The sequence below is a fragment of the Doryrhamphus excisus genome, linkage group LG8 (assembly GCF_037039965.1).
Source record: "Doryrhamphus excisus strain RoL-2023G ecotype Guam linkage group LG8, RoL_Dexc_Guam_v1.1, whole genome shotgun sequence".
NCBI lineage: Eukaryota > Metazoa > Chordata > Actinopteri > Syngnathiformes > Syngnathidae > Doryrhamphus > Doryrhamphus excisus.
Window position 1 is genome coordinate 10,066,952 of NC_136364.1, and position 14,551 is coordinate 10,081,502.

Genomic DNA, 14,551 nt, shown 5'->3' on the forward strand with positions numbered 1-14,551 from the left:
TTTCCTCTATCGGAATTAATTACCTCATTGTGCATAATGTTATGAATATTAGGAATAGAAGTAGGAATATTAATACATCAACATTTGTGATTTCACGTGGTTTTGTACGACTTTTTTTTAATACAGTTTGCACAGTTTGACAGTTCGTGTACGGAAATCATATGAGTAGAAATGTATTCTCAAAAACATTTGAGGGAAAAAATTCTAAAGTGTTTCAATGTCAGTGTTTCACATTAGACGATTAACAACCTGGGCACGTGGTTCTTCTGGCTGCGTTTTTTTGTCTTCACATTCATGCCCCATGGTTAGAACAAACAACACACCTAACCTATTGTAAATATATAAACAACTTTTTAAATGATAACAATAACAAACAACATGGGTTGGGAAGGGGGAGGGGGCAGAGATAGAGGGAGCGAGAGAGAGAGGTCCAGCATCATCATCACCATCCTCATCCTCAACCTCGGTGTCGTTTGAGAGAGGATCGTCGCCTAGCAGCAAGTGGCTTGTTTACAGGTAAAAAAAAATCATGTTTATCTTGATCGAAAAAGATGATTCAGAGTCAGGTTTGTGTGTGTGTGTGTGGGTGGGTGGGTGCGTGCGTGCGCGGTCACGATGATGAAGATGTGGAGGAAGAATGGTGGCGTTGTTCACGTAAAAACATCAATTATTCTCTTTCGCAATTATCATAAACCATCGTTTTATTTTTAAATGTCGTATTTCGTCGTCATATATCATTCTCCCGTGGCGTGTGCGGCAGCGGGGCGTTTTTTTCCCCTCTCATGTTTGCTGCGCACATTGGCCCGAAGCTGAAAGCCAGTCCTTCATTTTGTTTTGTTAGCTACGCAGGACAGTAGAAGTGGACCCGAAGATGCTGCATTTGTTTGTGCTTCCTGGAGCGATTTGTGTGTGTGTGAGAGAGGTCGCGTTGGATGTAAAATGGAGGCTGAGAGGAGGAGGATGGGGATGTTGCCTTGGCCTCCATGCATGGTGCATCCCCCCTCACACACACACACACAAGAGTATATATGCTGTACATCTATATTCGAATGTCCTACAGAAGTCGCAAGAGGCCAGGACGGTTGTCTCGCCTGTCAATATTCCAATATACTGAAAATATTGATCTATCTAGTACATTCATTCATTCATTTTCTACCGCTTTTCCTCACGAGGGTCACAGGGGAGGGTGCTGGAGCCTATCCCAGCTGTCTTCGGGCGAGAGGAGGGGTACACCCTGGACTGGTCGCCAGCCAATCACAGGGCACATATAGACAAACAACCATTCACACTCACATTCATACCTATGGACAATTTGGAGTCGCCAATTAACCTAGCATGTTTTTGGAATGTGGGAGGAAACCGGAGTACCCGGAGAAAACCCACGCATGCACGGGGAGAACATGCAAACTCCACACAGAGATGGCCGAGGGTGGGATTGAACTCGGATCTCCTAGCTGTGAGGTCTACGCGCTAACCACTTAACCACAGTTAAAGCTTAGAAAGCCTTCTACTGTTTTTAACATTAATAGAGCCCTCTCGACATGAAATACTCAGCATTACTCTCCTATTAATTAATATAGTAGACATAATAAGAGAAAATAAGACACATAAAGCATGAATAAGACAATATAGATTCACACATGTTAGCATTGGGAGCGTTTACTTTGGTTTATGTACAGTACTTCCTGCGGTGGCTGTTGTCTCATCAATGTAACCACTGACTGAAGCATGCTTTGATGGACACTTTATTAGGTACGCTGTTGAACGCGATCCAACACTATCATTGCTATCTGACACATCACACATCCTGTAAGTCGAGGACAGTTTGTTTAACATGTGTGCGTCCACGCTGATGCAGACGGTCGTGTTGCATAACTTGCTGTTCACCCATGCAAGAGCACACATTGTACACACATAAAGAACATGTCAGCTGTATCACTGCATCATTGAAGCATGCAGACTTTGTGGGTTTAAATTGAGCATGAGTTGTAGTTTGTTGTTGAGACGCTTGCTTACACGTGGACGCATGATGCAATGGACGGCAACAGTCAGGGTTGTTTCGCATGGAGCTGAGACAGCACACATTGATAGCTTACACAACAGCAACAATTCTGCTGTTTTGTACTACAGTGACGTCTCCTTTGACACACAGCAGTGAAAGCAGGCTTTTTTTTCTTTCAGAGACCGTCTGAATGGTTGTGACTACAGGAAATAAATATGAAGCTAAATTGTAAAACAACACCAATTAAAAGCATCATGAAAAGCGTTTATCGTCTGGTGAAAGATGCTTTGGCAGTTTTTAGCTTGTGAAAGGAGAGTGTGAGTGAGAGTGTGTGAGGAAGGGAGCGGCTACTGTTGTCCATTTGCTAAGTGCGGTGTTGACTTTCAATCAGATGGACAAAGACGTGTTGGTGTTTGCTTCTCTGCAGCCTCATTACCTTCATTGTTCCATTGCTCCTCCACGTATTGACTGAGGGAAAAAGAAAAGTGGCCTCATGTTTATCTGCATCTTTATCTGCCTCACAGGCCCACAGCTTCACTTATCATGACTAAGGAGGAGAACCTGGAGATGCAGGAGAAGGAGAGGCACGACCGGGAGGAGCAGGAAGACGGAAGGGTCCAGAGGGAGGAGGATGAGGAGCTGACGGAGGAAGAGGAGGATGAGGATGAAGAGGACGAGGAATATGAGATAGACGAGGGGAGGGAGAGTGAGGAGAGAACGGAGGAGGAGCAGGCGGAGGAAGGTGAAGAGCGCGAGGAGGAGAAGCAGCAGCCAGTGGATAGTCAATGTGATCCTCCTCTGGAGACCGAGCCTCTGTCGGTGTCTGCGCTCCACAGTCCCGTCCAGGAGCCCCGACGTCGAGCTATGGTGCACCCCTCGGCCCAGGCACCCCTTCCCAAAGACTATGGTACGCCATAACACAAGAAATGCTACTTTACATTCATAGTTACCATCTTAAATGTACACTATCTTACATCCTGTCACACTGAAATATACACTCTTATACAGTAATCCCTCATTTATCACTATTTGGTTCGAGACCCGACTGTGATAATTAAATTTCCGCAAAGTAGGATTCCTTATACAGTGGGGCAAAAAAGTATTTAGTCAGCCACCAATTGTGCAAGTTCTCCCACTTAAAAAGATGAGAGAGGCCTGTAATTTTCATCATAGGTACGCTTCAACTATGAGAGACAAAATGAGAAAAAAAAATCCAGATAATCATATTGTTTGATTTTTAAAGAATTTATTTGCAAATCATGGTGGAAAATAAGTATTTGGTCAAAAACAAAAGTTCATCTCAATACTTTGTGATATACCCTTTGTTGGCAATGACAGAGATCAAACGTTTTCTGTAACTCTTCACAAGATTTTCACACACTGTTGTAGGTATTTTGGCCCATTCCTCCATGCAGATCGCCTCTAGAGCAGTGATGTTTAGGGGCTGTCGCTGGGCAACACGGATTTTCAACTCCCTCCAAAGATTTTCTATGGGGTTGAGATCTGGAGACTGGCTAGGCCACTCCAGGACCTTGAAATGCTTCTTATGAAGCCACTCCTTCGTTGCCCGGGCGGTGTGTTTGGGATCGTTGTCATGCTGAAAGACCCAGCCACGTTTCATCTTCAGTGCCCTTGCTGATGGAAGAAGGTTTTCATTCAGAATCTCACGATACATGGCCCCATTCATTCTCCCATTTACACGGATCAGTTGTCCTGGTCCCTTTGCAGAAAAACAGCCCCAGAGCATGATGTTTCCACCCCCATGCTTCACAGTAGGTGTGGTGTTGTTTGGATGCAACTCAGCATTCTTTCTCCTCCAAACACGACGAGTTGAGTTGATACCAAAAAGTTCTATTTTGGTTTCATCTGACCATATTACATTCTCCCAATCCTCTTCTGGATCATCCAAATGCTCTCTAGCAAACTTCAGACGGGCTTGGACATGTACTGGCTTCAGCAGGGGGACACGTCTGGCACTGCAGGATTTGAGTCCCTGGCGGCGGAGTGTGTTACTTATGGTAGCCTTCGTTAATATGGTCCCAGCTCTCTGCAGGTCTTTCACTAGGTCCCCCCGTGTGGTTCTGGGATTTTTGCTCACCGTTCTTGTTATCATTTTGACCCCACGGGGTGAGATCTTGCGTGGAGCCCCAGATCGAGGGAGATTATCGGTGGTCTTGTAGGTCTTCCATTTTCTCACAATTGCTCCCACAGTTGATTTCTTCACACCAAGCTGCTTAACTATTGCAGATTCAGTCTTCCCAGCCTGGTGCAGGTCTACAATTTTGTTTCTGATGTCCTTTGACAGCTCTTTGGTCTTGGCCATAGTGGAGTTTGGAGTGTGACTGTCTGAGGTTGTGGACAGGTGTATTTTATACTGATAACCAGTTCAAACAGGTGCCATCAATACAGGTAACGAGTGGAGGACAGAGGAGCTTCTTAAAGAAGAACTTACAGGTCTGTGAGAGCCACAAATCTTGCTTGTTTGTAGGTGACCAAATACTTATTTTCCACCATGATTTGCAAATAAATTCTTTAAAAATCAAACAATGTGATTATCTGGATTTTTTTTTCTCATTTTGTCTCTCATAGTTGAAGCGTACCTATGATGAAAATTACAGGCCTCTCTCATCTTTTTAAGTGGGAGAACTTGCACAATTGGTGGCTGACTAAATACTTTTTTGCCCCACTGTATATAAATGCAATACTTTTGTAATTAGAGAATAGAAAGCCTGTTTAGAAAGCCTGTTTTTAACATGATTAGAGGTCTCTAGACATGAAATAACACCCCTATAGTCACCTTTACACTCCTAATACCCAATATAGTAGACATCATAATAGAAAATAAGCAATTCATGGAAAAAGTAAGACTCCTGTTTGTGTTGCTGTTAACATGTTCTGGACATGTGGAGAACAGGAAGGGTTCAGAGATGTCGGGGGTTCAGAGTTGAGTTTTAGCTAGGAGTGGATTACAACTGCAACAGTAGCCCATGTTGTTGTTATTATTGTGCCTGTTGTGAGATCATTTAAATCTGTAGCAATCAAATCTGATGCAGTAACATTACCAACACCAAGTGACCGGTATAGAATCATCACAGCGTCTTTGAATGCATCTTCTGAATGTCTTGTATATGTATATATGTATATATGTATATTTTAGCTAATTTTTTATGCTTGAAAGTGCTAAATCTGGGCCGAAAGTACATATTTAAAATTTTGCTAAATGCTTAAACATGCTTTTTTTTACTAATAGGTTGTAGTCACAAAACGGCATGATGTATTAATTCATATATCTAAAAAAAACCTGATAGATAGAGTGAAGATGGGAAATTTGAACCGTGATATGGTGAGGCTCGACGGTAATCTTGTCATGCCACCTTATGTACATACACTATGTTACATACTGTCCTACCACCTTAAATGTACGCTACCTTACATGCACACTTACATGCATACATGGATACTGTTATACCACCCTAAATACTGCAACTGTGAATCCACATTAAACCTGTTTGTGTGGTCCTCAGCCTTCACCTTCTTCGACCCCAATGACCCCGCCTGCTTGGAGATCCTCATGGACCCTCGCACCACCATCCCCGAGCTCTTTGCCATCGTGCGTCAGTGGGTTCCCCAGGTGCAGCACAAGATCGACGTAATCGGAAACGAGGTTAGAAACCGCGCCGATCCCTGCTGGTCCCGGTCTATTAAACGCTGTGGACAACAATCAGTCTACTTAAAACAGAGTACATACTTCTTATCATGTGACCAAACAATGGTTGGCATGTGTCGCTGTGTGTTAGATCCTGAAACGCGGCTGCCATGTGAACGACCGTGACGGTCTGACGGACATGACGCTGCTTCACTACAGCTGCAAGGCCGGTGCACACGGTGTTGGTGAGATGTTGACGATGGAAGTCTGCAGCACTGCAGCAGAACTGTCGGTGTAAATGTGGACCTGGTCTGAGGGTGGTCTTCTGTGTGCGTACAGGCGACCCGGCAGCGGCACTGCGTCTCACCAGCCAGTTGATGTCTCTCGGTGCCGATGTGAGTTTGAGGAGCCGCTGGACAAACATGAACGCTCTGCACTATGCCGCCTACTTTGACGTCCCAGAACTGGTTCGAGTCCTGCTCAAAGCTGCCAAACCCAGAGGTAGACGCTGGAGGACATGTGTCCACCATCAGTACCATGAGGTGTCTTCTAACGTCCTGTGTTGTCTCGCAGTCTTGAACTCCACGTGTAGTGACTTCCACTATGGGACGGCGCTGCATATTGCTGCGTCCAACCTGTGCCTGGGCGCAGTCAAATGTCTGCTGGAGCACGGCGCCAACCCCACCGTTCGGGTCAGAACTTGACTCTTATTATTCTCTCAAAGACATAGTCTTGAAATCAAATGATGGAGTCTTCTTGGCCACTCGCTCTCTCTCTACAGAACGAGAAGGGCCAGGTCCCAGCAGAAGTGGTCCCCGACCCGATGGATATGAGCCTGGACAAGGCGGAGGCCGCCATGGTGGCTAAAGAGCTGAAGCAGCTGTTGCTGGACGCCGTCCCCCTGAGCTGTAACCTTCCCAGGGCCACGCTGCCTAACTATGACAACATTCCCGGGAATCTAATGCTGTCCTCGCTGGGGATGAAGCTGGGAGACCGCGTACTTCTGGACGACATGAAGGTCAGAATAGCATAGAAATTACCATAGAACAACGACACACGGCTGCACAGAACCAGGCAATTGATCACAAGATCATTCTGACAGAACTGTCTACTTGTTTTCAGAACGGGACTCTGAGGTTCTGCGGTACCACAGAGTTTGCAAGTGGTCAGTGGGTCGGTGTAGAGCTGGACGAGCCAGAGGGAAAGAACGACGGCAGCGTTGGTGGAGTTCGCTACTTCATCTGCCCACCTAAACTAGGTAACATCTGACCATGTTGCCATTGACATTTCCCTGCCAGGGGTGGGAGCTGCAGCCCCACAACAAAGTTCAAACTATTTTCTGGTCGGCAGGGATTTTTGCTCCGGTGTCAAAGATCTCCAAGGCTGTGGATCAGACAGTTTCCTCCGTCACATCCACCCCCAGGACTCCACGCATGGACCTAGCATCACGCCTCGCAGGGAAGACCAAGAAGGAGAAGGAAAAGAAGGAGAAAGGCAAGTATCTTCGGGAGCATGAGAATCATGTCCAGTGACAAGAAGTAGTGCTGAACTGTACGTGTGTGGACAGCCTTGAAGAAGAAGTCATCAGTGGTCAGCCTGGACCCTGAAGGACTGAATATTGAGGTTGGAGATCAGGTCCTGGTGGCCGGACAGAAGCACGGCATTGTGCGCTTCTTTGGAAAAACGGACTTTGCTCCAGGTATGTCTGTATTCATTTTTGAGTCCAAGGCTAAGCCATGAGCCTCAGAAGAAGTGGTGTCCCTCAGGGCTATGTCTTAAGAACATGGGTGTTTCCTATCTGAACTAAATCCTTTGCTCATTTACTGTCAATGTTGAGAATTTTCAGTTGTATCCAAGGTGTTGACAAGTAGACATTTACTTCTTGCAGGTTTCTGGTTTGGTATCGAGCTGGACCAGCCCACAGGCAAACACGACGGCTCTGTGTTTGGAGTGCGCTACTTCAGCTGCCTGCCCAAATATGGAGTGTTTGCGCCACCATCACGGGTCCAGAGGTAAGAGCTTTTGTTTCTGATTCTTATCAAAGGAATTGAAGTCACAGAAGACATCTTGATTGTCTTTTCTTCCAGGATTGGAGGACCTAAAGACGCCTCACAGAACGACAACTCCATGGTGAAGAAAGTTCACCAAGTCACCAGTAAGTGTTTTCTTCTTGCGAAGATAAGGATCTTGCCTAAATCCACGGGATGTATTCCATGAATGAACGGGTCAAAAGAACCATTTCTTTTTTTGTGAACAGAATGAACAAGATCACCGCCCCTAAAATACCCGTTCAGTTTCAAATGCTTTTTTTTGATTGGCTGGAGAGTCAGTTCACCGTTCCTTTTGCAGGGCGGGACTATCTGCGTGCTTGCCTGTCTTATCCTATCGTCGCGCTTCGCTCTGTGGGTGGGGTTAGCTGACTGAAAGACCGAGACCGAGAGATTGACCGACACTGGTGACCTTGTTCATTCTGTTCACAAAAAAGAACTAGTTCTTTTGCCTCGTTTGTTCATGACTGACACACCACTAGTCATCACGTGTTGTTGCGCTGTTGAGTGGGAACAAAAGGTGAACATGAGTGAACGGACTGACTCGACACGGCTGACCGGCTCTCGGAAATCACAGGCTAACGACCAATTGACCGACATGAACTGATCTTTTTACGGAATGAACCGGATTGATTCGGTTCACTGAAATGAATGTTTTTGCCCACCATAATGTTTGCCTCCCTGCAGTGTCGCAGCCCAAGCGTAACTTCAACACTGTACGTTCTCCGAAAGATCTGACCTCCGAAAGCTCCATATCCAGGTGAGGTCACGCATCACGTGGATGCGAAGATGGCAGGTTCTCATCAATCTTCCTCCAACTGGTCTTCCTTTGCTTCAGGTTGCTCTTCTGCTGCTGGTTTCCGTGGATGCTGCGAGCTGAGATGCAGTCCTAACCACACCGCTGTCCTCCTGCTAGCTAACAATCGTTGTTGTCCGTCCAACCCGGTGAAAGCTTCCACTTTCCTGCTCTCAGTCCACTTTCTTCTTTAAATCTTTAGTGCCTTGTTGAAATCTTGATCCAATGTTCCTGCTAAAGAACCCCACTCACCTGAGGTATTTTCTTCATTAGCGTCTCACCTCCCGGCTTACCTTGTTCTTTGTTTACTAGGCTAACAACATAGCTTGTGATTTTAGCGCTCCGTGTGGTTTGCCTCGAATTTTAGAGAGGAACAATGTTGGTTTGTGTATCAAAACAATTCTAATATGTGCTGCTGACAGTGGCTATAATTAGCCTTCAATGTTCATCTTGTCTGCTTCTTTCGCAACATGAAGATCTCCCAACCAGTCCCGGAAACTTTGTGACTTTGTATTCTCTGCTCAAACTCTAGAGGCACTGTTTTTCCAAAGGCCGCAACTCTCGCTAATTGTATATTGTTAGCGTCCTTCGTTGCGAGCGAACAATTAGAATTAAAGAGATGACATCAGTTAGCAACTAGCATCTTTTAGGACCGCCAGTAGCTACTTTACAGTACGACATTGCCAACACTGCTCCCGACACGGTCGTACATGCCTAGTTAGCATGTTAGCTAGCCACCAGAGTCTGGTATGACATCTTTAGATTTCCCTCAAACAGAATAAATAAGCTTTTTCTTGCTACTTCCTGTCTGAAGACATCTTAAGAAGCATAGATGTGCCACATCAAGCTAGGAAGTGAACGACGGAGGCGGCAATGAAGCAAACAAGAGCCAGTTAGATGTCGTCACAACTAAACTTTATTTAACAAACAAAGGCCATGTAGTTTATCTCCTTTACCAAAACTGTTAATCACCCCAAATAATGAAAATAATAAGTCTTAAAAGTCTGCCTTTAATGAAAGCGTATTATGACTGCGTATTACAAACAGCTTTACACTTTCAATATTTGATGGTGATAATCAGCCCAGCAGTCACTGAATGACTTGAAAGAGGGCCTACAAGGATTCCAACGTTTGCGAGGCCTTCAGATGAAGCCTTCATTTTCCCTTAGCGTCATTAACATTCGTTTCTTCATTAGCTTCATGTTGTCATAGTGCAAGCCGCCTTGTCATGATTTCGCTCATCGAAGCTCCTCTGAGCCGCTGACCGCTTGGAGGTCATGTACTGCTTTTGGCCACTAGGTGTCACTAGTTCGTAGTTCTAGATTTATAGGTCTATCATAATACTGTATATGAGATTAGCTTGTACACTTGTAGCTCTTGTCAGTTTATTTTAAAAAGGACCACACCGATTGACTCTGGTCGGCACACTAAATTTTATTTTACATGTACTACTGTACTTATCCGTGTATTTACTAGTAAACAAAGCAAGCAGACATGAAAAAAGTCAGCAATCATCTTCTTATTCGTGTTTGTGTTGTCAATATGTATTGACAAAGTGGGTTTACGGACATATACTTTGTGTATATATTGTATGTATATATATATATATATATATATATATATACACACACACAGTATATACATATACACAGTATATATATATACTTTTTTGGTACCTGTTTATTGTATGTACTGTATAGCCTTATTGTTTCAATAACCTCACCAAGTGTACTTTTAGTTCTTTTGTGGGGTTTTTTTGGTGTTTGGTTCCAGTCCAAACCAAAGTGTGTGTTTGTGTGTGTGTGTGAGAGAGAGAAAAAGAGATGTTAAGGAGGAGACAGAGCGTAGTGATGCCAACATAAAGTCACTGCATGCTGTGTACTTTGTTCACTTGTCTTTAAGCATGGAAACGCATCCAATAACAACTACTGTGCCGACTCAGTCAATATTCTACTAAATAAAGTGATTTGATGTTGCTTTTCTATTTCTTTTTACGCTTATTTCAACGCAGCCCTCACCTATATACACTAAAATGTTGGGTTAGTTTTCTCATTTGATTTTCCTGGCTAGCTAATGCCATTTTTTGTGATGACAGTAACAATAATTAGCAGCAATCTAGTGGGTTCCAAATGAACATTTATTGAGAAATGTTTCAAAAAACATGTTTTCCTCTTGAATAAATAAAAAAAAATGAAACATTGGCTAAGACAGCATTCGTGTGAGCTGACCTTCAACCCCGGCAGGGGAGTCAGAGGAAAGTTCTGAGGAGCTTCTCTGTTCCTACGCTGGGAGGCGGAGAATGTGCTTTGACCTTTGAACCGCTACACTGACGCTTCCTCCTGGCCCTGCGGTTCTTGAACCAAACCTGCCCGGGAGACAAAATAACACCTTTTAGAATAGAAAGTGACGATTTGGCGCCCCCCCCCCGTGGCCACTCGGGTAATAACATCCTGCTTAGCGCCCCTGTTGAGGGTAGAACACTCACCCTGACGGTCTCCTCGCTTAGACCCGCGCTCCTGGCCACCTGTGCACGCGCCTCAGGTGGAGGGTAGTCGGTTATGGAGAACAGGGACTCCAGATGTTTGGTCTGGAAATCTGTGAAGACTGTCCTCATCCGGGTCTTCTGGCGCAGCAGCTGACCCGGAGGTCCTGCCGGGCGGTAGCCATGGTAACCAGACAACGCCTTCACATCTGCACGAGGAGGACATGTTAGTCACGTTTAGCTGACAAAGATACAGAGTTTAGTCCAAAGAAAAAGGTACCTGCAGAGTCCGGGCTGAAGGAAACGAACATGGAGGAGTTCTGGTAGAAGTTGCAAGCTTCTGTGTGCTGGAAGCCGACACGATAAGGGTAGAACGTTTCTCCGAAGTACTGTAAGCAGGCCGGTATTGGAACCGGAGCTGCTGGTCTCATGTTCGCAGATTCCACGCCGAATCCTGTATGCGGCACATCATGGGGGTCCGGTGCGTAGCCGGGTCCGGTCGGCTTATGTCCGAGCTCCAGGGAGAGGATGCGCTCGATGCTGAAGTCCGACAGTCTGTTCTGCTCCATGATGGCCTGTTGCGTAGATCTCAGAGAAAGTTCTCTCTCGGAAGTTTAAGAGGTTTATGAGTTGTGGAGGTCCAGCTCAGTCTAGTTTTAAAGTGGAGTGGTGCCGCCATCAAACACCTGGATGATGTTTAATCTGTTAATGAGCCGCTTGAACTCTCATCAAACATTCATTGATGCTGTTTTCACTGATGAAAGTTCATTAACACAACACGGCGTTGTAGTTTCACTGTTTAACAATCTTATTCTTTGCGGTTCACATTCATTCATCGATTCAGCGTCAGTCTTCTGTTGTAAACATGTTTAGATATTTGTCATATCGACACAAAATAATAGAAAACATGAAGACATTGTGTGCAAACAAGCAGCAGCTGTAGTGTTGGACGCAATGAATAATAATTCTCTTGACTTGGAGGGAAAGAAATTAGATGCAGTAACCCTGAATTTCCAATAAGTGTCGCCAAAGGACAGCCAGACAATGACGTGGTTCATTTGAAGGACGCCAACTCTCAAATCTCTAATTGTGTTATTGATTGGATTCGAGTTTTGTCCACGCACATTTCTTGTCACTTCCACGTGAAAACAGCACGTCATGGTTAATACATTAGTGCCTTACTTATAATCATCAACATGTATTTATGAATGACGATTTGTACTCCAGGACTGAATTATTTATACATTCATTTTTAATCCCTCTTATTTTTAACTTATTTACATGTATTATTTATTTGATTTCGTTCTTTTTAGTTTTTAGTAGTTTAGTTTTTTAGTAGTTTTTAGAGTAATACAGTCTAGTTCTTTCTACTCTTATTTTCTACTGGTTAAAATTAAATACCAAAAAAACCACACAAAACCACTGTGCATTATTGTAAATGTTAACCAATTAAATTTATGAAGGAGGTATTATTTTACCCATTCAATTGTTTGAGAAATTAAACAGCTACTATTTTTTAAATTTACCACATATTCGTGTGCACGAGCACTCTGACGTCACGTAATGCGTTCTTCTAAATGTTTTATCTTCAATAAAAACATGAAAGGTACAAAAGCCTTTATTGACATTCATTATGCCGCCACTTGTTGTTTTAATACAAATTGTTCAACTTGACGAGAATGGAGATCAATGGTATCGATCAACGTTAAACTCCCTTTGATGTTGTAACATGAAAGGACACGTCCAAGAGCGCAAATGTTAACATGTTTTTCAAGGTCGGAGTATGGTGAGGTGAGCCCAAATGGAGGGAACGCCACGAGGACCGGAATATAAAGAACACATCTTGACAAAACTCCTGTCATTCTTCATATTCGTGTTGTTTACGTTTACGTCATTTACATTGTGACCTACATTCTGAACGTGCACTTCTCACGTCTGACCGCCAGGAGGCTCTGCAGACTTACAAGACCGCCATCATCCACCTCCTCTTGGATGTCTCCTCACGTGAATGATTCTCCTTCATTGTGTTTAACACAACCGACCTAAAGCCTCGTGAATCTCAGTGTCATTCATTCATTATATTTTAAAACATCATTTAGGAGGCTCATTTGTTGAAAGTTTTACAACGTCACATTTAAATCTGCTAGCTAGTTAGCATGTAGCACAAAGAGTTGGAAGGAATGGAACCTGTGGCCTTTCAGCAACGTTGTCAAACCACAAGTCCACTGGACTTCCACACAAAAATAAACGACTTCTGGTTATTTAAACGCATTCCCAATGGAAAAGAAGCCATTCATGACCTACAACTAATTTTTATTGGTCGGTGGAATGTTGTAGAGGTAAAATTATAGAAAAAACACCCCCCCAAAACAGAAACATCTGGAAAAATACAGCTACAATGCACAATGTAAAGCAAAAGGGCTGAAATGTAGATACAAATAACTTAGAATAATGCAAAAAATTGTTTTACATTAAATTACATACAGTGGAATCGTGTAACATAATAACACAAAGATATGTCTTCCGCACGGCAGCCGAGTTAGCCCGCAGGCCTCACAGCTAGGAGACCCGAGTTCAATTCCACCCTCGGCCATCTTTGTGTGGAGTTTGCATGTTCTCCCCGTGCATGCGTGGGTTTTCTCCGGGTACTCCGGTTTCCTCCCACATTCCAAAAACATGCTAGGTTAATTGGCCACTCCAAATTGTCCATAGGTATGAATGTGAGTGTGAATGGTTGTTTGTCTATATGTGCCCTGTGATTGGCTGGCCACCAGTCCAGGGTGTACCCCGCCTCTCGCCCGACAGCTGGGATAGGCTCCAGCACCCCCATGGCCCTTGTGAGGCTAAGCGGTAGAAAATGAATGAATTAATGTCTTCCAATGAAATAAAATGGAATTAAATGGACGTGGAAGGTCTTACTCTAACCAAAACGTACTCTAACCAAATCTATTCCATAACAAGTAAATCCAATTCATTCGTTCCAGAAAACCAGAAACACAAAACACATTTTTACTATTTTACACACAAAAGCCACTTCGAAATGCATACATAAACAATTGGAATGACAAATGAAAGAGATTAATGAACACCGGACATCAAATGAAAAGAATGTTTTACCTCAATTGAAGACACTTGGACACCATCTTCATGCTTGGTTGTTTCTTCAATTCCAGTGTTTCTTGCCATCTTTATCAAAATGCTGGCCATTGCAACCATTTTTGGCTCCGCTGGGGGTTATTTTGCAGCCACGATCAAATGTGGTGTAGCACATAACTATAGAGTCAACCGCTGATGACATCATAGACAGGCGACGGAGCTGACTTCTGTTTCCTGTTTACATGTATTAGCAAGCTAATAGGCTGCTAGCAAGGAAGCTTTGTGAAAAAAATACACTAAGAAAACATCTGGAGTCAAACACGGCCAGACACACACACGTTGTACACTAACTGAGGAAAATATCCATTAATTTTCACCGTTGCACCCTAACCAGGGCGGACACTAACTGAGGTTCTACTTTTTTTTGCCTTAAAAATATGATATAAGAATATCAAATCAGTATGGAAAAAGTTTGGACACC

The 14,551-nt window shown here is 43.9% G+C and overlaps 2 protein-coding genes across 2 annotated transcripts; one reads left to right on the forward strand and one right to left on the reverse strand.

Moving 5' to 3' along the window:
* The first annotated feature begins 394 nt into the window (after positions 1-394).
* On the forward strand, positions 395-10,476 carry clip3 (CAP-GLY domain containing linker protein 3). Its single transcript, XM_058079617.2, has 14 exons — positions 395-516; positions 2,527-2,909; positions 5,527-5,666; positions 5,800-5,893; positions 5,988-6,149; positions 6,222-6,340; positions 6,430-6,666; positions 6,771-6,906; positions 6,999-7,142; positions 7,216-7,347; positions 7,537-7,660; positions 7,736-7,803; positions 8,384-8,456; positions 8,535-10,476. Exons 2-14 carry the CDS (start codon positions 2,546-2,548, stop codon positions 8,587-8,589), a joined length of 1,848 nt encoding a protein of 615 aa, XP_057935600.2. The 5' UTR covers positions 395-516; positions 2,527-2,545; the 3' UTR covers positions 8,590-10,476.
* Positions 10,477-10,740: 264 nt separating this feature from the next.
* dharma lies at positions 10,741-11,587 on the reverse strand. The gene is made up of 3 exons (XM_058080508.2): positions 11,255-11,587; positions 10,978-11,183; positions 10,741-10,857 (listed from the first exon to the last, which is right to left on the reverse strand). The coding sequence occupies exons 1-3, from the start codon at positions 11,541-11,543 to the stop codon at positions 10,741-10,743; spliced, it is 612 nt and encodes a 203-aa protein (XP_057936491.2). The 5' UTR covers positions 11,544-11,587.
* Between the last annotated feature and the right edge of the window lie 2,964 nt (positions 11,588-14,551).